General features: G+C 40.0%; 2 protein-coding genes across 2 annotated transcripts in view; both read left to right on the top strand.

Annotated features, from left to right (window-relative positions):
• Positions 1-1,670: 1,670 nt before the first annotated feature.
• LOC307062988 (transmembrane protein 14A-like) lies at positions 1,671-2,021 on the top strand (the record flags this gene model as incomplete). The annotated part of the gene is made up of 1 exon (XM_079718960.1): positions 1,671-2,021. One exon carries the CDS (start codon positions 1,671-1,673, stop codon positions 2,019-2,021), a length of 351 nt encoding a protein of 116 aa, XP_079575086.1.
• A 12,374-nt stretch (positions 2,022-14,395) lies between these two features.
• The window catches only part of BTBD3 (BTB domain containing 3), a gene marked incomplete at both ends in the record, with an annotated part of 34,533 nt that continues 24,903 nt past the window's right edge, over positions 14,396-24,025 (top strand). Inside the window, one exon of the mRNA XM_079719596.1 lies at positions 14,396-14,414. The remainder of the gene's footprint in view (positions 14,415-24,025) is intronic.

Raw genomic sequence — 24,025 nt, 5'->3', positions numbered from 1 at the left:
GTGTGATAGCCCTTTCCTGTACACATACCTTTAGCCATCAAACTTTGCAGTTCTTCCACTTAGACTCTGGCTCTACCTACATAACTTACTTTGACTAATGGGGTGTCAGCAAGCATAATACCAGCAGAGGTTTGAAAAGCTGATGCACACCTGGGCTTCCTTGCTCTTGCCCTCTGCCATCACCACGGGAAGCACCTGCCCGGGCTAGCCTGTTGGTCCCAGAGGAAGGAGGAAAAATACCCAGAGCAGAGACTAGTCACCTCAGCCATCCAAACCATGACTATATAAACAGCTAAGAATATAGACACATGAGTGAACTGGGTCAAGGCTAGAAGAACTGTTCAATTTGGCCCAGACTAAGTCATTATCCTCAGATTCATGGACTAACTATATGCTTATTATTTTAAGCCACTTAATTTGAAGGTGGTTATATATAAGGGATTATTATGACAATCTACCCAGTTAATAAAATTAAAACCAGGACTAGAGAAGGTTCTTACTGCAGTCACTCTTTACAGATATTGGCAAATCTGTAGACATTAGGCGCCTAGGTATCGAAGGTTGAACATATCCAATTTCAAGACTCCAGGTGCCTCTCCATTTCCTGGGGACTATCCACCTGGTGTAGTCCTGTGACTCAGTGAGAGAGTGCAGATATACTTCTTTATATCATGGACAGCTCATAATTTTCTAACTTCCAAAGTATCCCTCCTCTCAGAAAAACAATGTCTTTATAGCGTAATATCCCAGGCTATGCTAAACTGTGATTTGGAGACCAGTTGGAGTTAGATGAAGGCACCCACTCTTGGGAGGCAGTTCCTGGGTCAGAAATGGGAGGAAGGAAGAGACGGATGAAGAGGCCAGTAGGAGATGTTTCTTCCAAGCCCCTCTAGCAATCAAGTATAATGACCCCAGCGAGAGAGGAAGGTCATGACACAGGATCCGGAACATGGGATTTGGCCAGCTGGGTCAGGACAAGAGGATGCAGGTGGAGGCAGAGATAATGCTTCGGGGCCCAGGTAACAAAGAATCTCTTAAAGTGGAACCCAGAATATGACTCTCATGAAGGGAGAACAGAATGCTCTTCGGTAGCCCTGGACCTTGGCAGCATTTGTTGTGCTGGGCAGAACTGCTCTTGGAGGAGACATGGTACACTTAGGGGCTCGGCATCCGTGGTTCTGAGTGAACCACACCTCATGCCTCACCACATGTCTCGTGGGTACCAAACACTAGCGAGTGGTCAGGGACAAAATCAGAGCAGTGTCCTCTGGGCTAAATGGACAATCAGAAATAACCAGGTGGCTTTGAAGTGGGTGTTAAGGCCCTGCGTTTATGTAGGTGGGAACTAGGGAGAAGAAAGCCAATTTTAGTGTGAAAATCAGTGTTTAATCTAGAGGCTAGTGATGCCAAGAGGCTCAGCTTCCAACTATTAAAATTAAAATTGAGAGTGCTGAGAGGTAGCACGCAGAGTCAGAAGGCGCTGGCGGCGGGGTCAGCTTCTGGACTGTAGCAAGTATTTACTGAGCACCTGCCTAGTGCTTGGCAATGAGGTTGATGCTGTGAGAAAGACAAGACGAACTGAACCTGAGCTTAGTTCTCAAGGAGTTGGACTGGCCCAGAGGAGAGAGAAATTCAATGGAAGTAACTCTACACCAGACTTGACCTTGCCAATGGACCTGGTTGGTTTTGGTTATGCAGCCCTGGTGCCATCCGTAAGCATTTTGGGATATAAGCAGAGAGGTGGTGTTCCATCTTTGATTGCTGGTCTTTTTGTTGGATTTTCGGCTGGTTATGGAGCTTACTGTGTCTCCAATGGCAAGAGAGGTGTAAAACTATCACTGTTTACAGCTTTCTTCCTGGACACCACAATGGGGGTGAGGTTTAAGAGATCCAAGAAAGTCATGCCAGCTGGGCTGGCTGCAGGTTTAAGGCTCATGATGATTCTGAGACTTGTCTTATTGCTGCTCTTGTCTCACTCTGAGAATTCGGAGGAACTGAAACCTAAATTCGTGTCATTCTGATGTAACGGGCAGAGCCTATTCTTTGTATTGAAAAGATAAATTTCAATATGGAAAGTTCAACATGGTCTTATTTTATGTTACAAACTATAAAAGAAATACCATCACCTCTAATATGGACAATAGCTTGAGGGTTTTTTTTTTAAACAAATGGTTTAACTGTTTTCTAATTATCACATACTGGTTTCATTAAAGATATTTAATAAATCGTGATACACTCTTTGATTTGCTGTCATGTTTTATAGATGTGGTATTTTTTTGATAGTTCCAAATATTCATGTCTGAAATAAGTTTAAATTAAACTACAACTTATCAGATGATGGAATGCCCCTTAAGTGGGCTTCACAGAATGCTAATGTTATCTATTTGTCATTTGTGTTATATTTGAAATTACTTTTTTCCATTTTAATTGCATTACTGCCAGTGTTTTTTTTCCTTAAAAAACTTCAGCCTCAGCACACTCTGTACCAACAGAACATATTCAGTATTCAAATAAAACATTCTGTTTTAAAAAATTAAGTTAAATTAAAATTGAAATGTAGTATCTCCATGATGTAATACCACACCCAACAGAAGGAATCAGATGAAAAAAGACAGAAAATATGAAGTGTTGGCCAGGATAAGAAACATGAACTCTCACACAACTCTGGTGGGAGTGTAAATTTGTACAACCACTACTGTTGAGCAATGTCTACCAAGGCTGACTTATTCAAATCCTCTGACTCAGCAATCCTCCTTCTAGGTGTAAGTCCAACAGAAATATGTCCCTCTCTGTCCACCAAAGACATGTATAAGAAAGTTCACAGCACCACTGTTTGAACAGGGAAAAACTGGAAAACAGCAACAATGCCCATCGATAATCACACTGGATGACTAAATTTTGAAACAGTCACACATGGGATACTATACAGTAATCAGAATGACCTACAACCACCCCCAATAATCTGAATAGAGCCCACAAACTTAATACTGAGCAAAGGAAGACACAAAAGAGACATAGTGTATGATTCCCTTTATAGAAAATTTGAAAACAGGCAAAATGAGTCAATGCTGTCAGAAATGAGGATGCTGTTATCCTGAGGAATTGGGCAGTGGTGTCCAAAAGGGGCATGAGGTGGGCTTTTGGATGATGGTCATGTCCTGTTGCTTAGTGAGAGTTCTGGTTACATGGATGCTTTTAGGTTGTGAAAATTGAGTTGCACACTTATGCATAGTTTTCCATGTGTATGTTATACTTTGATAAAAATTTTAAAACTTGGTATTAAACATCAAGTCGAAGTAATATGATGTGATATGATGTGATAAAAATTTGGTTGTCTTACAAATAGCTGACACTGTGTAGTGTTGATAGTGTCGGCTATTTGTAAGGCAACCAAATTTTTTTTTTTGGCCACGCCTCATGGCTTGCAGGGTGCAGGATTCAACCTGCACACTCGGCAGTGAAAGTGTGGAGTCCCAACCACTGGACCACCAGGGAATTCCGACAACCGAATTTTTATTTCAGCAAATAATGCTCTCTGAATTTTAGCTTTCTCATTTTAAAAATGGGGAAAATGATATCTGTTCTATTCATATGGTTGATTTGAAAATCAAGTGAGTTAATGGGTATAAAAAAACTTCATAAACTGTGAAAATGTATACACATGGAAGATATTCCTGTTGGAAAAAAAGTAGAGGAGGTTTCAATTTTAATTTTTAAATGACTTTTCACTGTTAAGGAATAGCTCCCTTTGGCAAATGATAGTAATTGTAAATGTTTTGGATCAAATTTTAAAAAGCAGGTTTGTCAATTATATAATGGTCTTTAATGTACCCAGATTGTTGCTTTTGTTTCAGAAAACAGAAAATTACATGATAGCTTGTAAATGGCACATTCAATTTCATACACTGAGAATGCTTGAAAAGTAAAAGGTCCACATATAATGCAGGAACTCAAATTTAATGGCATCAAATGATACATAATTTGATTCGTTCAGCCACATTTCCAGAAATTAATCACTGAGTGTTAGTGTCTTTCTGTCCTTTGTGACTTGGTTTGTCAAAAGAAAACTGCCCTTTTTGCCATATCACTACTAATCAGCATTAGATGGCATTTCAATCCAGTGCTCAGCATCTGGAAACATTTTAAAAGGTCAGACTGCTACTCCCTTATTCAATTTACTAAAGTTTCACAAACATAATGAGCCTCCCAAGATGCTTAGAAACACCTTTAGAAATCAATGGAAACTTTGTTAGAGCAAAAATTGGGAGAAAAGATTAGGAGAGGAAATTGGAATGAATGATCTGTCGCTTCTTCCTCTCCCACTGATGTTTTTTCTCTAGATCAGAGTGCCTGAACAGTACCACCGTTGAACTTTTAGGATGGCTAATTCTTTGTGGGGTGGGAGCTGCTATCCTATGCATTATGTTTAGCAGCAGCCCTGACCTCTAACCACCTGATGCCAATAGTCCCCTCCCCCAACATTGTGACAACCAAAAAGGTCTCCAGCCAATGCTAAATATCTCCAGGAAGGGAGAGGAGGTTAAAATTTCCTCCAGGTGAGAACAACTGCTCTGGATGGAAATCTGCTAATGCTTTTGTCTTCAGATCTTCTCCAAGACGTTGACACCTTTGTACAATTTTCCCAAACTTTCTGGAAACAGTCTGGATGTAAGGTGCCCAGCTAAGGTGTGCAAGTAACCGGGTGGTTTGGCAAACCCATGTTGTTCTCTGGCACAGTGGGTCAGTGCCTTTTGTGAACATCTTTAGAGCATACCTCCATTGACAGCATCACATTTTGAGAAGATCAGAGAGGACTAGAAATCAGAGGACAAGAGGCAATCACTGAGGGGAATGAAGATAATATTCAGGTCTGCCTGGGAAGGGACTTGATGACGCCTCTCCGTGTCTGTGTTTACCTGGTGCATGTGGAGCTGCCCTGCTCACATCCCCTCACACTTACTGGTGCAAAACGCCTGGCTTCCAGATGCCAGCAATTGAGATTCTTTGCCTTTTTTCTGGCCACTGAACCACCTTCAGCTCATAAGCAAAGGTTGAATGGAAGTGCAGGGAAATCAGTTTCCCTGGGAGCAGAACCTCAGTCTTTGATGGACTGGATGAGAATTGATGGATAACAAGCCCAGCTCCCTCCAGCCTCGACTGGGACATCCCTGGTGTGTGTTCCCCACTCGGTCCCCCCAGTCCCCCACAGGACTGAGCTCCAGCTGGTAACCTGGCTGCGTCCCACTCACTGTTTCACTTCCTGGCTTCACCCTCAGTGTTTCCTTGGATCACCTCCAAACACACTACTTGCACTTGAATCCTGTTTGGAAGTTTGGTTCTGAGGAAAATCAAAGCTAAATGGTCTGGTGGGATATGACTTTTTGCCGTCACATTCTGGAATATTCCAAACCCATGAAGCTAACCTTGGGAGAATTAGACTCCACAGGGCTTCTCGGGGTCCAACTTATTTGATCAGAAAGAATACCTTCTCCAGCCTTTATGGGGAGTTGCACAGTAATAACCCTTTTTAGAAGGGCAAACAGCACAATACAAGTAGGTGGTGTTTTATTCGTCTGTTTTTTGTCATTCACTCATGTAGGCACAGAATGTTGCATGGTAACTCACAGCTCTATGAACTGTAATTTACTCTTATAAGGTTATAATCTAGTAACAAACAATTTACAATGCCTGTTTAAAGGGAAAAAGAAAAAAGGTTTCTATAGGACTCTGAACCTCCACAGATGCCAAGTAAGCAAACCCAGAGAAGGAAATGTACTTGCTTATTTCTTAAAAACATAGCTCAGTCATATAACCAAGTGATAAAACACAATGCCTCTTACTTTAATGTCTGAGTTTAAGAAAATCTCTCTATATAACTCTTTAGTATGTTTTCCTCAAAATTCAACTGAGTTTAATGTCTGGGTTTAAGAAAATCTCTCCATATAACTCTTTAGTATGTTTTCCTCAAAATTCAACTGGGAATGGTTTTACATGATGAATTGAGCCATCAATTAAGAGGAAATGCAGTGAAAAACACACATGTGAACTACAAACGTTAAATGGATAACAGACAAGTAGGAAGTGTTTATCAGTACTGTATGCATATGAGAACTTGTTGCTTAATCTTTTTGAAATCAGGTTTAGAATTCTGATGAAATACATAGCATTTAAAACCTTTTTAGAATTCAAGACTGCATAGTGTTTTAAACATATCTGTTTACTGATTGTTGGGTTAATCAAAGACTGTATTCATTTTTGTTATTTACCCATATAATCAATTTAAAAAAGGTTTTAAAAGTGTAAAAATGACTAAACCTCAAAGAAAAGTTCTACAAGACAGAAGGATACTAATAAAATTTGAGAGAGATCCCATTTACAATAGGAAGAGATAGTCAACACTGCAATTACTGAAGAGATTAAAAAAAAACCTTTCAGAGTAAGAACTGGAAATGTATGGAATCAAATGTGATAGGACTAACCAAATAAGACCTAGGCATGGCAGATTAAATTAATTAATGCCTGTATCCATTCTGGGCTTGCCAATGTGGCTTACTTTGGCTAATGAAACAGCATCAACTTGATGTAATCAGAGGCTTTAAAATGTGCATGGGTATTTTCACACAGTTTCTGGAGGGCCACCACTGCTCTGAGAACACACCTGGGCTAGCCTGCTGGAGACGAACAGACCACGAGGAGCAGTGCTGAGCTATTCCAGTTGACCATCCTAGACCAACTAGCTTCCAGGTACCCCACCTGGCCCAGAAGCAGAACTGCACAGCAGACCCAGAGATTCGATGGAAGCAATAAAGGTTGTTGTCTTAAAGCCACTAATTTCTAGAGTGGTTTATTACTGAGAGGTATTAGATATACCTGATATGTTAGGTACAGATAATCAACAATGACTGGAGTAGAAAACAAGGTGGGAAATTTTTGTCATGAATGTTTGAGTTAGCTCTTATACTGGCAGTAGGATGTTGGGTGCAAGAGTTAAACATATTAAATAAATGTAGGCATCACAGAAAAGTTTTGTGATCCCATTGTCAGAGGTGATTTCTCTATTAGGAGATTTTCTAAACAATCATAAAGTAAAAATTCCACAGAACAAATACAGAAGTGCCAACACTCAACAGTTCTCACCAAGCACTGAAGTTAAATCTTTACCTGGAATTGTCCATTACATCGGAACTCATGGTCTGATTAATCAAAGCTTGGAATTTTATTAGCAATTGTTAATTTTATTAAGAAATAGTAGTGATGCACATGTGCCACGTACGCTATATATGCTACACCGCTAGTATGTTTCACCATGATTTTTAAATGCTATTTGTTTCAAGTAAAGAACAATTGACACTGGTCTCATAATATTTAAGTTTTGATAATGCCTTAAATAAAACTAGTGATTCTCAAACTTTGTTGCATATTAGAATCACCCAAATTTCTTTTTTCATCCCAATGCCCAGGTGACACCCTAGAGCAAATACACTAGAATCATGGGACCATGACACAGGCATCAACATTTTTTCATCTTTTCTCAGGTGATTCCAATGTCCAGCCACTTTTGACAACCAACAACCTAGTCCTAAACCTGTGCTGTCCAGCTCGATAGCAACTAGTCACATGTGGCTACTAATTATTTGAAATTGCAGTCTGAATTAGGATAAGCTGTAAGAGGAAAATACAAACCAGATTTTGAAGATGTAGTATGAAAGCAAATGTAAAATATTTCATTAATAATTTTTTATATTTATTACATGATGAAATGATAATATTTTGAATATCTGGATTAATACATTATCGAAGTTAATTTCACCTGGTTTTACTTTTTAAAATGTTACTAGAAAATTTTAAATTTCATATGTAGCTCAAATCTGTGGGTAACCTTTCTTTCTTAGACAGCACTGACCTAGACTGTCCCATTAAACTAGAATATAAGGTATATAAATAATTTTAATATTCATGTGACTTTACAAAACCTTGCTTAATGAAGTATGTGTTTACATTCTAGAAAACTGGATATAATTTTCTGTAGTGTAGGAGGTTCATTTTTAAAGAAACAACCCTCTATAACCCAGAACTGGGTTTGTTGCACTGTTTTTGTCGTTGCTTATGCAAAATAATTTGCATGTATTTAATTTTTATGATTATACTCAATTTAATATTTTAAATGTCATATTGATGGAACGTTTACTTAGGATTTAAAACTACAGGTATAATTAAAATGTGCAAAAGCCATCTTATTGAAAAGTTGTGTGTCAATGACATTTTGTCAGTGGGATAAAATATTAAAGGGAAGAGGGAGGTAGAACTGGAAAAAATAACAGATATTGTGCCTGCTAGCCATTTTATATTATATTTTGATTTTTCATGATCAAATATTCTTATAGTAAGAAATACTTATATTGCCATTATCTTTACTGAGTAGGCAATATTCTACTTGTGATACTCACCAGGTTGAATTCTTTTGAATAGTATTAATTTAAAAAAATCATGGAGAGAGGATGCCGTGTATGAATCTGTAGTGCAGAGCTATGTTTTAGTTCTAATTTTAAACCATTTAATGTGAGCACATTGGTTAATTCTGCAAGGCACCATTCCAGAGTTGGTAATTTTTAAAAAAAATTTGGTCCAGGATGTATTTTAACTTATTCCACATCTCCTATTATCATTATTATTCATCAGATGATAATTAACATCCATGGCTGGAGGCCATTCCTTTCAATTTTATTAAAACTCTTCCTTTTCTAGTATACAGTTTCCTTTAATCCCAGATTAATTTATTTCCCACTCACTGTGGCAAATCTCCTGAAATGAATATATTCACAAATTCTTATAATAAAATAACATCCTGATTATTTAAAAATTACTAAAATGCTGTGTATTTTCCCTAAATCACTTGCTTTTGTCAGTCCTGCAGTTGGCTTACTCTCATCCACAGTGGAATATTTCATTCTCAGCCAAAAGGAAAAAGGGGGTCACATCATGACAGCCCTGGCTACAGAACAAACATGATGGCCATCTCTGTCCACCTGGTTCATGGTTTCCAACTCAATTATTCCTTGTCCTTTTATGAACTCTAATCCCCACTGTTTGTTATTGTCATGTTATATTTTTATGTATTCTCCTCATAAATCTTCATGAGGTCAGGGGAATTTACCTAAGTTATTTTTTTTTTAACTCTAAAGTTAAATTCTCCTTTAAACAAAACAATAGCCATGACGGAAAAAGAAAGAGGAAACGAGGAAGAGAGGAGCTTTTACCTCTGAATGGCTTGTAAAGGCCACTCCTGCCTCACCCTCTCTTATTATACCCTGTAAACTCTGAACTGAAGCAAGTGAGTCAGGGGAATGAGAATGCTATTTTATTTAATATTTACCAGCTTTGTTCAAACTTTTTTTAAAAGATGCTGCTCTACCCCATTGGCTTGTGCCAAACCAAACTGTGCAACCTGAGGGCCACAATGGAGGCAGGATGAGGAGAGGAAGCCCCCAGAATCAACTTCCTGAACAAGGTACAACTGGCTCAATCATTTATGCCCCTCCTAAGGTGCTTGCCACATTCTGCCTTACATTATAGCTATGGACTCATAGGCTCTTTGATCAATTCCCCGAGGGCAGGGATGTTGCCTAGTACATAACAAATGGCAATATCTGTAGATTCAATGGAATATCTTATCCATTTTTGCATGCTCCCAATAGCTACAGGATTGACCCAAAAGGGATTCAATAAACACACTGATTGAATGCTATATCATGCATCTACTCTGAGACTGAAAATTATTTCCAGTGTAAACTTTCCTTAGGTGGCTCCCTCCCAGCAGCAAGTAGTTAATTGTACTGGCACTAAAATTGAAATAAAATGTTCAGACGTGAAACCATGTCACTACTTTGCATGTCTGGTGTTTTAAGAGTACAGCTAGAGTCTATCTTTAGTTAATGGCTCATTAGGCATTTATTTGAAAATAATTAAAATATTCATATGTATCACCTTTTTGGTATATCATAGCTAGGGAGACCAAATTGTGTTACCTCCTATATCAGTTTTTTAAATTTAATAGTATTACCCAGTGAATCAAGAAAATTTCACAGTGCCAATATCCACACTCTCTCCTCTTTTGGTTTCTGCCTCTGGTATTCATTCACAAGTAATAGCAGTTGCCATTTATTCAGACCCTAGCATGTGCTGGGTGCTTTACCCATTTTTATTTAATTTGTCATAACCTTATAAGTTAAAGATTATAATCTCCATTTTTCAGATTCAGATGATAATTAACTCATGTAATCTTCATAACCTCGCAAGGTATATTAGTCAGGGTTCTTCAACTAGAGAGAGAGGGAGAGAGAGAGAGAGAGAGAGAGAGAGAGACTTATTTTAAGGAATTGACTCACATGATTGTGGAGGCTGGCAAGTCCGTAATCTGCAGGGTGAGCCAGCTGGCTGCAGGCCCAGGGAAGAGTTGCAGTTCAAGTCCAGAGGCAGTATGTTGGCAGAATTCCTTTTTTTTTTCAGGGGAGGTCAGTCTTTTTCTATTTGGGCCTTCAACTGATTGGATAAGGCCCACCCACATTATGGAAAGCAATCTGCTTCACTCAAAGTCCACTGTTAATGTCACCTGAAAAAAAATACCTTCGCATAAACATCTAGACTATGTTTGACCAAATATCTGAGTACTGTGGCCTGGCCAAACTGACACATAAATTAACCATCATACAAGGTAAATATTATGATTTCATGCTACTGTAGGGGAACAAAACTTGCCACCCCAAAATGTCTCTTTGGTATGCAGATTTTTTTAGAATTGAAAACAATCAAGGCCCAAAAGACTCAGGAATAAATTTTGACCTTCCCCCTAATTGCCTAAAAATTTTAGATATAGGGCCTATTCCAGGAATAGAGCTATCACGAGAGATACCTGCAAAAAATATGGGCTAGGGATGGTAGGGGAATAGGGCCTAGAGATCAAAGTCCACTCTGTGTCCCATTGTCTCTGCCTGACCCAGCAAACAGTTATTTACCAAACATTTATATGAATTGCCTTCTCCCCCTTTCAAGTCCCAAACCACGACCCACAGCATGTTCTTTTGCCTTTAAACTGAAGATGATATTTAAGGTAAGGGTGTCAGTCATTTTGGTGAGTTACTCAGTTTTCCTGGCTCTCTGCCAGGAAATAACATATGTTATTAAACTGTTGTTTGATTTTCTTCTGTTAATCTGTCTCAATTGAATTCTTACACCAGCCAGAAGAACCTAAAAGGAAAGAGGAAAATTTCTTCCTCCCTGACATTATAGACGAACACAGCAAGGCTCACAGATATTGAGTAATTTGCATGACATCAGACAGTTTGTTTCAGAGCATCTGGACTTTATAAAAGGGGTTTTTGTTTTCCAAGTCCATATATTTTTCACTACATATACTGTCTCTCAAATTAATGTTTTTTTAATTAAGTAGAAATGTATTCTCCCAGGACCAAACTCATGTTAAAAGAAGCATTTAGTGATTGTAGCTGTACATTTTAAAGGTCTAATTTATCCACTAATAAATATCTACCAAGGATGATGATCTAATCTAATGAAGTAGGTGTCTGTCATGAGAAACAACTCTTTACAACCAAACAGGCAGTGACAAAAACTAGGGAATCCTGTCCTTCACAATCTCTGAAAACGTTTCCATGTATTCTATTTCTGATGCCAACGCTTGAATTCAGGACCCTTCTACTTCTACAGCATTTCACTGCTAGTCTTCACCTTATATTCCAAAATTCTGCATCTAATCAGACCGCCAGAAACACCAGAACCTTCTCCCTCACACCTTTAGTATTTATCAGTTATCCACTAAAAAAAGCTGAAAATTTGAAGTGAAGCATCAAAAATCTTTTCCAGACGAGCTTCAAGTACCCTTCCAGCCACCGTTTTTGCACTTCACTATGAAAAACACATTCAGATTAAACTTGTCCCCAAGAAGGTTCATGAGCTCATATATTACTTGATTTTTTTTTTTTTTTTTTTTTTTTTTTTTGCAGTTTCTGCCTTTGCGTTGACCTTTCTCCCAGGTGAGCTTATCTTCTGATTCCATCTCTTACCCTTCCAGGCTTCTCAAAGTTTTCTTACCACCCCAGCCAGAGGCAACTCTCCTTCCCCAAACTGCTTAAGAGTGTAGTTAAGGTTTGCAGTTTCAGGTACTGGATGATCTCTATTTATGCACTTTTCTCATCTGTTCAAAGAGAGGGCTGGATTCAGGGCCCGAAAAGGAATCCCAAAGCCAATGCAATCGGTTCACCATTACCTGAGGATGCCCTGTGTTCTGCACAAAGGCTCTGTCAAAGTAGGTGCTCAATAAATATTTAACACCTTAATTGACGAACGATACAGAGAAGAAAACTGCAACTTGTGGGACAAGAGCGAACTTCCTTCTCAGCGAAGGGTGACTTTTGGCCCTCTTCCACTTCCCTACGTTTCACAGGTCCAGGGTCACAGCCGACTATGCCACCGGACCCTAGGAAGGGAAGGGCACTACGCATGCCCAGTATCCAGGGGCGCCTCCGGGCGCGCAGCCTGCTCGGCCCCGCCCCTCCCGTCGCTCGGGTGCGCGCGTGCGCGGCCCCGCGGAGCGTGCCCTGCGTGCGGGTGCCCGCCGAGCCCGCCGGGCGCTGGTTCCCCGAGTGCCCGGGCCGGGGCTTGAGGAGCGGGCACCGGGCCGGGGCAGCGAGCAGTAAGCAGAGCAGACGGCGGGCGCTGCCTGAGGCGACAAGGACAGCGAACGGTGAGTGAGGGGACCGTGAGCGAGCGAGCGGGCGCCTCCGCGCGTGCGCAGCGTCGGACCGCCGGGCCAGGGGCGCGCTCCCGGCCGCGGGCCGAGGGGGCAGAGCTTGGCTGGGCAGGGACGGGGCTGCCGGCCGGCGTCGGGACAGGGGTTGTAGGGGCGCCCGGATCCCCGTCCCGGCTCGAGAGGCGCTGGCCGCGCGAGTGGGCTTCGGGAAGAGCTCCAGGCGGGACGGTGCTGGTCCCGCGCGGAGGTCTTGGCGTCTGGGCCCGAGGGCAGAGCTAGCTGCAGCTGAGGACGCCGGGGAGGGGCGAGGCGAACCCCCCGAGGCTCCTGCCTGCAGTACGGGCGCTCGCTGAGTGCGCGGCCCCCGGAGGTGGCCGAGGTCCAGGGAGGGGGCGCGGCCGAGCAGCTTCGGCGCCGAGCAGGTGGCGGGGCCGCGCCCCTCGCCCGGGAGTCGCGGGTTGGAAATGGGAGCAAAGTTCCCCGGAGCAACTTTACTGGGGCGCAGCCTGCGGGGCCCGGCCGACACCCCGTCCTTCGCCCAGCCCTGTTGGCCGCAGGACCCCCGCGAATGCTGGTGGGCTTTTGCGGGTTCAGTTTCCTTCTGGTCCTGGAGCTCGTCCTCCAAGTTCTGAGCTGTATTCACTGCCAATTCGCTCTTAAAATAGATGTGTAAGTTTGGTGTTTCGGTAAGAAGGATATTTGCTCTCTTGGGAAGAAAGGGCTTATATTGCCAGTTTGTTTGTTTTTTTTAATCTCAAAGAAAGTATTGTTAGGGCATACCGGGGACTCCTATTTATCAAGAAACCTATTGTCCTGTGTGTGCTTGGAGAAAGCCAGCTAATTTCTATTATTAGCCGTAAAAAGACAAAGGGAGATAACTGTGCTTTCTTTTCTCCTTACTTTCTTTCTCTCTCTCTCTTTTTTTTTTACCCTTTGGTTTAAATACTCTCTGCCACCTCGCCACATCTTGGAGTACTGTAGTTCCCAAAACTGGCTGCACAAAAGGATCATTGGAGACTTTTAAAACTCTGCTCAAAATTTCACCCCAGACCAATTAAAACACGGTGTGTAGTTTATAAAGTTCCCTCGGTGATTCCAATAGTGCAGCAGAGTTTGGGAAGCATAGGTTTAATTTAAGAAAGTCAAGATTTTAGTTTTGCAAAGTAGCATTCAGTTTGTAACTGATGAGACGAAACTCTGGCTTCGTTTTCCATAGACAGGAACTCACAAAGAGTGGTTTGTTCCCGCCGGGGAGGGAGGGAGGGAAGCGTCTCTAATGGTTCAAACTTTAGCTGAACTGTATAATACGACTCCAGCGTCCAGACATTGTTCTAACTGGTGTTTTGAATTTCTTTTGGGCGTGTTGAATTTCCTAGTAGTAAGCCCACCTTCCTAACCCCTGCCGCACCCAAAGGGTTTCATCTTTTAACCCTCTCTCAGCCTCCCTCCCCCGTTTCCCCTCTTAACCATCCCCCAGCCTCAGAGAGGATCCCCGCCCCCAGCATGTACCGACTCTAAGGGGTGACTTCAGGTTACCATAGCAACGGGTCTTCCAGGGGAAGTGGACGGGTCTACCTTTGGTTTTCTGAATAGGACTCTTCCTTTTCTAAAGATTTTGAATGAGCCTTTTCAGTTCTTGGCCTCAGCTCAGGTAAGGGTGAGTTCACGCAATTCCACTTTTTCTTTCTAAGTAATTTCAGAGTTATTTATTAATGCTGTTGTATGAAGTGATAATGCTAGCAGCTCTGCTGTTCTACCTTTACCAGTCTTTGCGCTAAGAACTTGTGTAACAAAGTTCCAAAAGAGGTGGAAGCAACTTTTTTTAAAAAATGGTTTTTCTTTGGGGCACACAAATCTACGAAGTATATGCATCATTTTTCTAAACTCCGAAGACATATTTAAGAAAATTTAAAAGTGAAATATAATCCTATATCCATGCAAAAACCTTTGCTAATTTGTGGCCCAAAAATGTCATTGTCAGTTTGTAAATTGTTTCGTTCCTAGAAAGTGCTTTGCCATGATTCTTTGCAAAAAGTTAAACCACTTGTAACATTATACTTTAAAATAACAAAGGAAAGGCACAGTTTGTCTACAGATTCACCCACTCCTTCCCTTCCCCAACACACACACATCCAAACAAAGATAATTTTTTAAAATGTTCACTCTTTTATGTTCAAAACAGATATTCCGCAGCCAACTAATTCCAGTTTACCTTGCAAGGAACTCTTAAAACTGTTCCACACAAAATAGTACAGACATATTTACGTGTCTTTAGGCTTTTTGTTTTTATGAAACCTTTCCAACTTTAGTGTGTAAATAATAATCAGAATTCGATCAGTCAATTCAAAATGCTTATGGTAGTATAGTGACTCCCAGCATCTATTGGGGATTGCAGAGGTTTTCTTTACTCTTGTGTTATGTGCTAGTTAACTTTCTGGTTATCAAGCAGATTCCATAAGGTTAATTTTCCCCATTTTACTCTGAGAAGAGAATAATAGTGGAAAATCCTCTCATTTGATGGACCTTGTAGTTCACCAGTAATGCTGTGCAGCTAAGGCAGTAACTGCTCACCTAATCTTTTCATTCCATGTTTAAAAATTGAGGCCTTCTAAGCATCTACAGTTGAGAATTTCTATTCTTTCTATGGTTTTTAAACATTTTAAAATGAAAAACCATTGTCCTTGTTGTAGACATTTTGGGAATTACCAAAAAAAGTTAAAAAAATAAAAATCACAGGTACGTCCAGAAATAATTGTTCATGGGATGATATGCTTCCATTTGTCCCATTTTATTTGTCTGCGTATATATACTTTTAAGCAAAATTGGCACTTTAATTTCATTTGTGTTTTTGAATACTGCCTTTTCGCTTAATGTATCACAGACATTTCCTATGCCCTTAAATCTTCTTTGAAAATAAGATTTTTAATGATGGGTATGCCAGAGTTTATTTAGCTAGTTTTCTCTTTTTTGACATATTTCCATTTTCAGTGTTTGGAGGTATGATATTAAATTCTGGTTGCAAATCCTAGCTTGGCCACTTCCGATCTAAGTGACCTTAATTACCTAATTATTTGATTGTGCTTCCTTTATCCATAGAATGGGGGTAGTAATTGTGCTGGCAACATAGAGTTTTGGAGCGATGGAATGAACCAGATAGAGGAAGGTCTTCAACAGAGTCTGGCAAAGGATGTAGGCTCAGAAAGTAATAGCAGACACACAGGCAGAGCTGGGGTAAATGCCCTTGTCTGAAAGTCTTACTGTCTCTGACTTGCTCAGGCTAGATTTATAGCAGAATTCCTGGGGCAGAGGTGAACTCTTTTATGACTCTTGAGGCCTGTTGCCAAATTGCTTATGCCAGAACACGTCAATGCCCTTACACACTGAACGGTCTTTCCATAGTGTCAGCACTCCAGTGTTTAATCTTTCCTAATCTTCTATAAAAATGTGGTCTTATTTTAATTCATATTTTTTTGGTAACTAGTGAAATTAGTAATTTGCTTTTTATTTGTTCATTTTGCCTTCTGAGAGTTGTCCAGGTACTTTGTCCATTTTATTGTTAAATGATGATTTTTAAAAATGATTTAAAATATCTTTTAATATAAAGAGATAATATATGTATAATTAAATAGTCTATATATATTATATAACATGCTCTTAATATAAAGAGCAAATAATATAAATATGCTCTTAATGTAAAGAGCATTGTGCCTTTATCATATTTGTAATTTTTTTTTTTTCCTCCACAGCTCATTATTTGTCTTTTAATTTACTTTATGGTGTTTTCCAAACAACAGGATATTTTTACTTTTATGTTGTCAGCTCTTTCCATCTTGTCCGTTATGACTTTTCCTTGTAAATATTTACGTTTGAAAATATAAACAGAGGTGAGGTAAATGAAACAAAAATTTTGGAAATATATTAAATTTGTACATTTAGTTCTATATTAGCACATGGATGTGAATTGTTTTACAGCACCTTCTCCTCCTGAGCCAGCCCATCTAGTCTACCAGCACCATCTGTTAAACAGTCCATCCTTTCCTCAATGGGTTGTGGTCTTCCCTTTAGTATATTTTAAGATATTGACTAGCTTTTGGGTCTGATTCTGTTTTAGGTCTTACTCATCTATCATTGACCTCTTATCTTAATCAATGTTAAATCTTTCTCAATGTACATTTAGAATATATAAAAGTATCTGCTAGAGGAAGTCACACTGTTCTTTAAAAAATCATAATTATAGTCATCTATCCTTTCAAATAAAAATTATATTACTATCTTTATACTAATACATGCACATAATTTAAATCTAAGAATACTAAAATACTTATTGTAAAATAAGTGGTCCCCTATCTCTCATCGCCCTCCACCCATCCCCTCAGGCTCCTCAGTGGCAGTCTTTTGACTGTTACTGGTTTCTTTTGAGTTTTTCACTGGGACCACATACGAGGTCTTTTCCTGTTGGGCTGGTCAGAGGGTGGTCATCAGGCAGCACCCTGCGCTGAGGAAAGGGTCCAGCTGCCAGTGTTGGGGAGACATCTGGCTGGAGTCTTAGCATGCTCTTCACTTTGGGGAAGGTTCTGGTGCTCTCACAGTCCAAATACTTACCTGTTTTATCTACTCTCCCAAGAATCAGTCTCCAGTCTTGCTGGGCTCAGGCAGGGACTGTGGGCCAGAGCAGGAGGTGGGAGGGGCATCCGGGAAGTGGGGCTGCTAGCCTTATTTTAGCCCGCTACCCACTGGAGTGCTTCTCAGCTTCTCTCACTGCTGGTGGAGCGTTTCACTCTTAGGGCTGCTGAGCTGCTACTTGTCCATCTGCTTTCCACTTTCATGATTTTGTTGTAATTTCCACTACAGTTCTTTAAGTCCTTGCATCTTTGTCTTCTGGAAAGAACTCTTATTGATTGATTGATTGATTGATTGATTGATTGCGGTACGCGGGCCTCTCACTGTTGTGGCCTCTCCCGTTGTGGAGCACAGGCTCCGGACGCGCAGGCTCAGCGGCCATGACTCACGGGCCCAGCCGCTCCGCGGCATGTGGGATCTTCCCGGACCGGGGCACGAACCCGCGTCCCCTGCATCGGCAGGCGGACTCTCAACCACTGCACCACCAGGGACGCCCTGGAAAGAACTCTTTACTGCCATTTTTGTGGAGTTTAGAGGGAGGATGTGCTTGAATGTTTTGTCAAATGTGCCATCTTAACCTGGAATGCTCTGCAGATGAATCCTTAGAACTGAGAAATATCCAGTTATTTTGGTTCGTTGGCAAGGACTGTCATGTACATGTGAAGTGGTCAGTGTTTCTCTGAAGGGATGTGAAAAGTTATACAGACCTTCTGTCTCTTAGCAGAGGTGTTTTGTTTGTTTGTTTACTCTTTATATAAGTCCTAATATTTATTGTTAGGGTTCTTCTTAGGTATTTATGTTTTTGTTGCTGTTGTGATGGGTTCTTCAAATTGCCTATTGCTGACATAAGATGGTGGTTAATTTTTGTAATTTTATTTTATAGCTGGTTCTTACTCTAAGAGCTTTGCAGTTTATTCTCTTGGGTTTCCTAGTTACGTAATGACACTTGTGTCTACTTTCCAACAATTACACCTTTTATTTTGGTTTTACGGCAGGCTGCACTAGTGTTAGCATTCTGGAACATTATAAAATACATCTGGAACATTATCAAATAGTAATGGCAGTAATGTGCAAACTTTTGTTCTTTAATAGGAAAAACAGTAGTACAATATTGGCTTTTGTTTTATCATAATTCCTCATCAGGACAGAGGAAATCTATCCTTTTATTTCCAATTTACCTAGAGGTATTTTTATTATTTTTTTTAAGGGATAGGAATTGAATGGAATTCAATTAGCAGTAATCTGCTAATAGGAATTAGCAGATTTCTGTTAGCAGCTACGGTTTATCACTGGTATTTCTTAACAGATCTACTGACTTGAGTCCCAAATATTAAACTGGAGTAGATCCTTCCTTTTGAATAATTCTTTAGAAAAGCGAATTCAGTTTGTGACAAAATTAAAAGGTAACATCACATGCAGTGCATATTCATGTCTTCTGTGTTGGGGGCTGTGTGGGATACAGTCACCAGGGCTTTTTCAAAAGAAAATATTGTAAATTGCAGAATCCAACAATCAACTCTCATCTTTACTCTTGGCAGCACTTGCTATAATTGGTCATTCTCTCTTTTGATTTGACTTCCTTCATTTGATTTTGAGGACACCACAGTCTCCTGCTTTTCCTTCTGTACCACTGGCTTTTCAGTCATTTTTTTTTTTAATGTGTGTGGTTTTTTGTTTGTTTGTTTGTTTTCACACCAGCCTGTTAATTTGGAATACTTCAGGGCTCAGTTCTTGTGGGACTGTTGTCACAAACAATTGTAAGATTTTAATAAAGTACCATGTAGCTCCTTTAGACTCCCAATGTATATTTCCAGTTGAAGTAGGTCTCTTAAACTCCTGATGCATCTATCCAACTACTTTTTTGACTTCTTCACTTGAATACGTAAAATATACTTCAATTTTAAGGACTAAAACGGAATTTCTGATCTTCCTCTGCAAACCTGCTCTCCCTGTAGCCTGCCCTATTTTGGTGTCAGGGTAGCTCCATTTTTTGGGTTATTCAAGCCAGAAACCTTGGAATCATCCTGACTCTTCTCTTTCTCTCCCACTTTACATCCAGGCTGTTAGCAGATCCTGCTGCTCTATCTTCCAGATGTATCCAGAATCCTGTCTTCCAAATAAATCCAGGAGTTCAACCCCTTTTCTCACGTCTACTGCAAGCACCTTCCTCCAAGTCTCCAGCACCTGTTGCTTGGATGGTATGCAGTGGCCTCTCCTTTCTTCTTCCCTGCCTTCCTTTAATATGTTATTGGCATAACAACCAGAGTGATCTTTTTAAACCATAGGTCGCATATGCTTAAAACCCTTCTCTGGCTCTCCATGTCACTCAGAGTAAAAGTCGAGATTCCTCATAATGATTCACAAAGCCCGACACCTTCTGGTTACCAAGACTTCTGACCTCCTCCCCACTCCTCTCCCTGCAATGGAATGCTCTCCATTCCAGCCATCCTTACCTCCTTGCTGATCCTGGAACCCTCCAGGCACATTCCCACTTTTAGGTCTTTGTGCTGGGTTTACCCTCTGCCTGTAGTATTTTCTCCCCAGATGCATTCATGGCCAGCTCCCTCACTGCCTTCAGGTCTTCACTAAGCTACCACCCTGTCAGTGATGTCTATGCTGTTTACAGTTGCAAACTGTGCCTGGTATCCCTCTTGGAATGCTTTACATTTTCCTTTCTCCATAGCGTCTACTACCTTCTAAATTACTGTATGACTTATTTATTTATTGTTTATTTTTAGTGAATGCTCTTTTCCCGTCCCTGCTAGACAGTAAGTTCCATGTGGCCAGGTATTTTATGTCTGTTTATTAATGTGTCCCAAGTGTGTGGTACATAGAAGATGGTCAGTAAATGTTTTTTGAATAAATGAACATAGTCTGCCTTCTCCATTTTTTTTCCAATGAATTTTTCATAAAGCAGTGTAGTCCTTTGGCATCTGTGGATCTAGCATTGGTGATTTAGCATCCCATCAGCAACGGGGAAGTTGAAGAACATGTTTAATTTATAATGGATATAATAATACAGAGAGTGGTTATGAGGATTAAATAGGATACTGTCTGTAAAGTGCCAAACTGTGCCAGTGTGTAGGAACAGGTCACTTAACTGTCAGAAAGCCTTAGCCATCTGAATGATGTTAATTGAATTCTAGAATCTGCTCTCTTTGGATTTCGGTTTTTTAAGCAACGGTGGGCAGTGGCTTCACCTTGGGAACATTTCAAAATACAGGGGAGCCTGAGCTCCCTGATAAATATCAGTGATGTGCTCTTCCTTTGTTTATTCTTTAACCCGTCTGTTAAAGTGGAATGCAACCACTTGTTTCTCCTTTTGTGCTTTCTTGCTGTTCAGGACATCTCCACATCTCTCAGTCTCCTTTAAGTCCTTTTTTCCTCTGAGGTTCTAGCTGAAATAAGTGTTTTTTTTGTTTGTTTGTTTGTTTGTTTTGTGATACGCAGGCCTCTCACTGTTGTGGCCTCTCCCGTTGCGGAGCACAGGCTCCGGACGCGCAGGCTCAGCGGCCATGGCTCATGGGCCCAGCCGCTCCGCGGCATGTGGGATCCTCCCAGACCAGGGCACGAACCCGCGTCCCCTGCACTGGCAGGTGGACTCTCAACCACTGCGCCACCAGGGAAGCCCTGAAATAAGTTCTTTTATAAGGTGATTTTGAAATCCTTCAGAGGCACAGAGAAGCACATAGTTGAACATGATATTAAATCCACAAAGTCAAAAGCTCTCAGGCCTTTAGCTTCAGTTCCCCAGACAAGCATGCGTTGTGGCCATCCCTGCAACAACCATCAGAGCCATCGTTTTGCTTACAGAGTTTCTAGAGTCTCCTTTTGTGTCCTTTAAATCTGAGAATATCTCAGAAACATCAGGCTCCCTCCTCTTTTGATAGAGCAAGAAATATTTGTAGGCTTTTTACTGTGGCAATTACTGTGCAAATAAGGTGAGTCATGTGCCAGAAAAAGATGATTATTTTAGAGATTGTGAAGGCAGCCAAAGAATAGACAATAAACCAAAACCACGATGTATGTATCTCTAGAAATGTATAAACCCAGTGCCAGTAACCTGAACACAAAAATGTGAACATTTTCTTCAATTTCTAATTTTTTTCCTCAAAAACTATCTAATTACTTAGTTTTTTAAAAACCTACTTTATTTTTCTCTAATAGTATATGAACAGGGGAGGTCCCCATATTCAGAGAGTGTAAACATTTTAGCCTCAGTTACCATACATATTACAAATAAAATTTCACAAGCACCACATTCTGAATGTATCACCTGATGAATTTGCCTTGTCTTTGAAGATGAGATCATTGTATTTGTGCTTTTTTTTTTTATATATACAGCAGGTTCCCATTAGTTATCCATTTTATACATATTAGTGTTTATATGTCAATCCCAGTTTCCCATCTCATCACACCAGCACCCTAGTCCCCTGCCACTTTCCCCCTTTGGTGCCCATACGTTTGTTCTCTACATCTGTGTCTCAATTTCTGCCTTGCACCAGTTCATTTGTACCATTTTTCTAGGTTCCACATACATGTGTTAATATACGATATTTGTTTTTCTCTTTCTGACTTACTTCACTCTGTATGACAGTCTGTAGATCTATCTACATCTCTACAAATGACCCAATTTCATTCCTTTTTAAGGCTGAGTAATATTCCATTGTATATATGTACCACATCTTCTTTATCCATTCGTCTGTCGATGGGCATTTAGGTTGCTTCCATGTCCTGGCTATCGTAAATAGTGCTGCAGTGAACATTGGGGTGCATGTGTCTTTTTGAATTATGGTTTTCTCTGGGTATATGCCCAATAGTGAGATTGCTGGGTCATATGCTAATTCTATTTTTAGTTTTTTAAGGAACCTCCATACTGTTCTCCATAGTGGCTGTGTCACTTTATGTTCCCACCAACAGTGCAAGAGGGTTCTCTTTTCTCCACACCTTCTCCAGCGTTTGTTGTTTGTATATTTTCTGATGCCCATTCTAACTGGTGTGAGGTGATACCTCATTGTGGTTTTGATTTGCATTTCTCTAACAGTTAGTGATATTGAGCAGCTTTTCATGTGCTTCTTGGCCATCTGTATGTCTTCTTTGGAGAAATGTCTATTTAGGTTTTCTGCCCATTTTTGGATTGGGTTGTTTGTTTTTGTAATATTAAGCTGCATGAGCTGTTTATATATTTTGGAGATTAATCCTTTGTCCATTGATTCATTTGCAAATATGTTCTCCCATTCTGAGGGTTGTCTTTTCGTCTTGTTTGTAATTTCCTTTGCTGTGCAAAAGCTTTTAAGTTTCATTAGGCCCCATTTGTTTATTTTTGTTTTTATTTCCACTACTCTAGGAGGTGGATCAAAAAAGATCTTGCTGTGATTTATGTCAAAGAGTGTTCTTCCTATGTTTTCCTGTAAGAGTTTTATAGTGTACGGTCTTATATTTAGGTCTCAAATCCATTTTGAATTTAATTTTGTGTATGGTGTTAGGGAGTGTTCTAATTTCATTATTTTACATGTAGCTGTCCAGTTTTCCCAGCACCACTTATTGAAGAGATTGTCTTTTCTCCATTGTATATCCTTGCATCCTTTGTAATAGATTAGTTGACCATAGGTGTGTGGGTTTATCTCTGGGCTTTCTATCCTGTTCCATTGATCTATATTTCAGTTTTTGTGCCAGTACCATATTGTCTTGATTACTGTAGCTTCGTAGTATAGTCTGAAGTCAGGGAGTCTGATTGCTCCACCTCCGTTTTTTTCCCTCAGTATCGCTTTGGGTTTTGGGGGTCCTTTGTGTCTCCATTCAAATTTTTAAGATTTTTTTTTCTAGTTCTGTAAAAATGCCATTGGTAATTTGATAGGAATTGCATTGAATCTGTAGATTGCTTAGTGTAGTATAGTCATTTTCACAATATTGATTCTTCCAATCCAAGAACATGGTATATCTCTCCATCTGTTTGTATCATCTTTAATTTCTTTCATCGGTGTCTTATAGTTTTCTGCATACAGGTCTTTTGTCTCCCTAGGTAGGTTTATTCCTAGGTATTTTTTTCTTTTTGTTGCAATTGTGAATGGGATTGTTTCCTTAATTTCTCTTTCATATATTTCATCATTAGTGTATAGGAATGCAAGAGATTTCTGTGCATTAATTTTGTATCCTGCAACTTTACCAAATTCATTGATTAGCTCTAGTAGTTTTCTGGTGGCATCTTTAGGATTCTCTATGTATAGTAATAGGTCACTTGCAAACAGTGACAGTTTTATTTCTTTTCCAATTTGTATTCCTTTTATTTCTTTTTCTTCTCTGATTGCCATAGCTAAGACTTCCAAAACTACGTTGAATAATAGTGGTGCGAGTGGACATCCTTGTCTTGTTCCTGATCTTAGAGAAAATGCTTTCAGTTTTTCACCATTGAGAATGATGTTTGCGTGGGTTTGTCATATATGGCCTTTACTATGTTGAGGTAGGTTCCCTCTATGCCCATTTTCTGGATCGTTTTTATCATAAATAGGTGTTGAATTTTCTCAAAAGCTTTTTCTGTGTCTGTTGAGATGATCGTATGGTTTTTATTCTTCAATTTGCTAATATGGTGTATCACATTGATTGATTTGCGTATATTGAAGAATCCTTGCATCTCTGGGATAA

Source organism: Hyperoodon ampullatus (genome assembly GCF_949752795.1).
Source record: "Hyperoodon ampullatus genome assembly, chromosome: 14".
Lineage (NCBI taxonomy): Eukaryota > Metazoa > Chordata > Mammalia > Artiodactyla > Ziphiidae > Hyperoodon > Hyperoodon ampullatus.
Note: the sequence above shows the minus strand (reverse complement) of the source record. Positions and strands in the feature narration are given on the sequence as shown.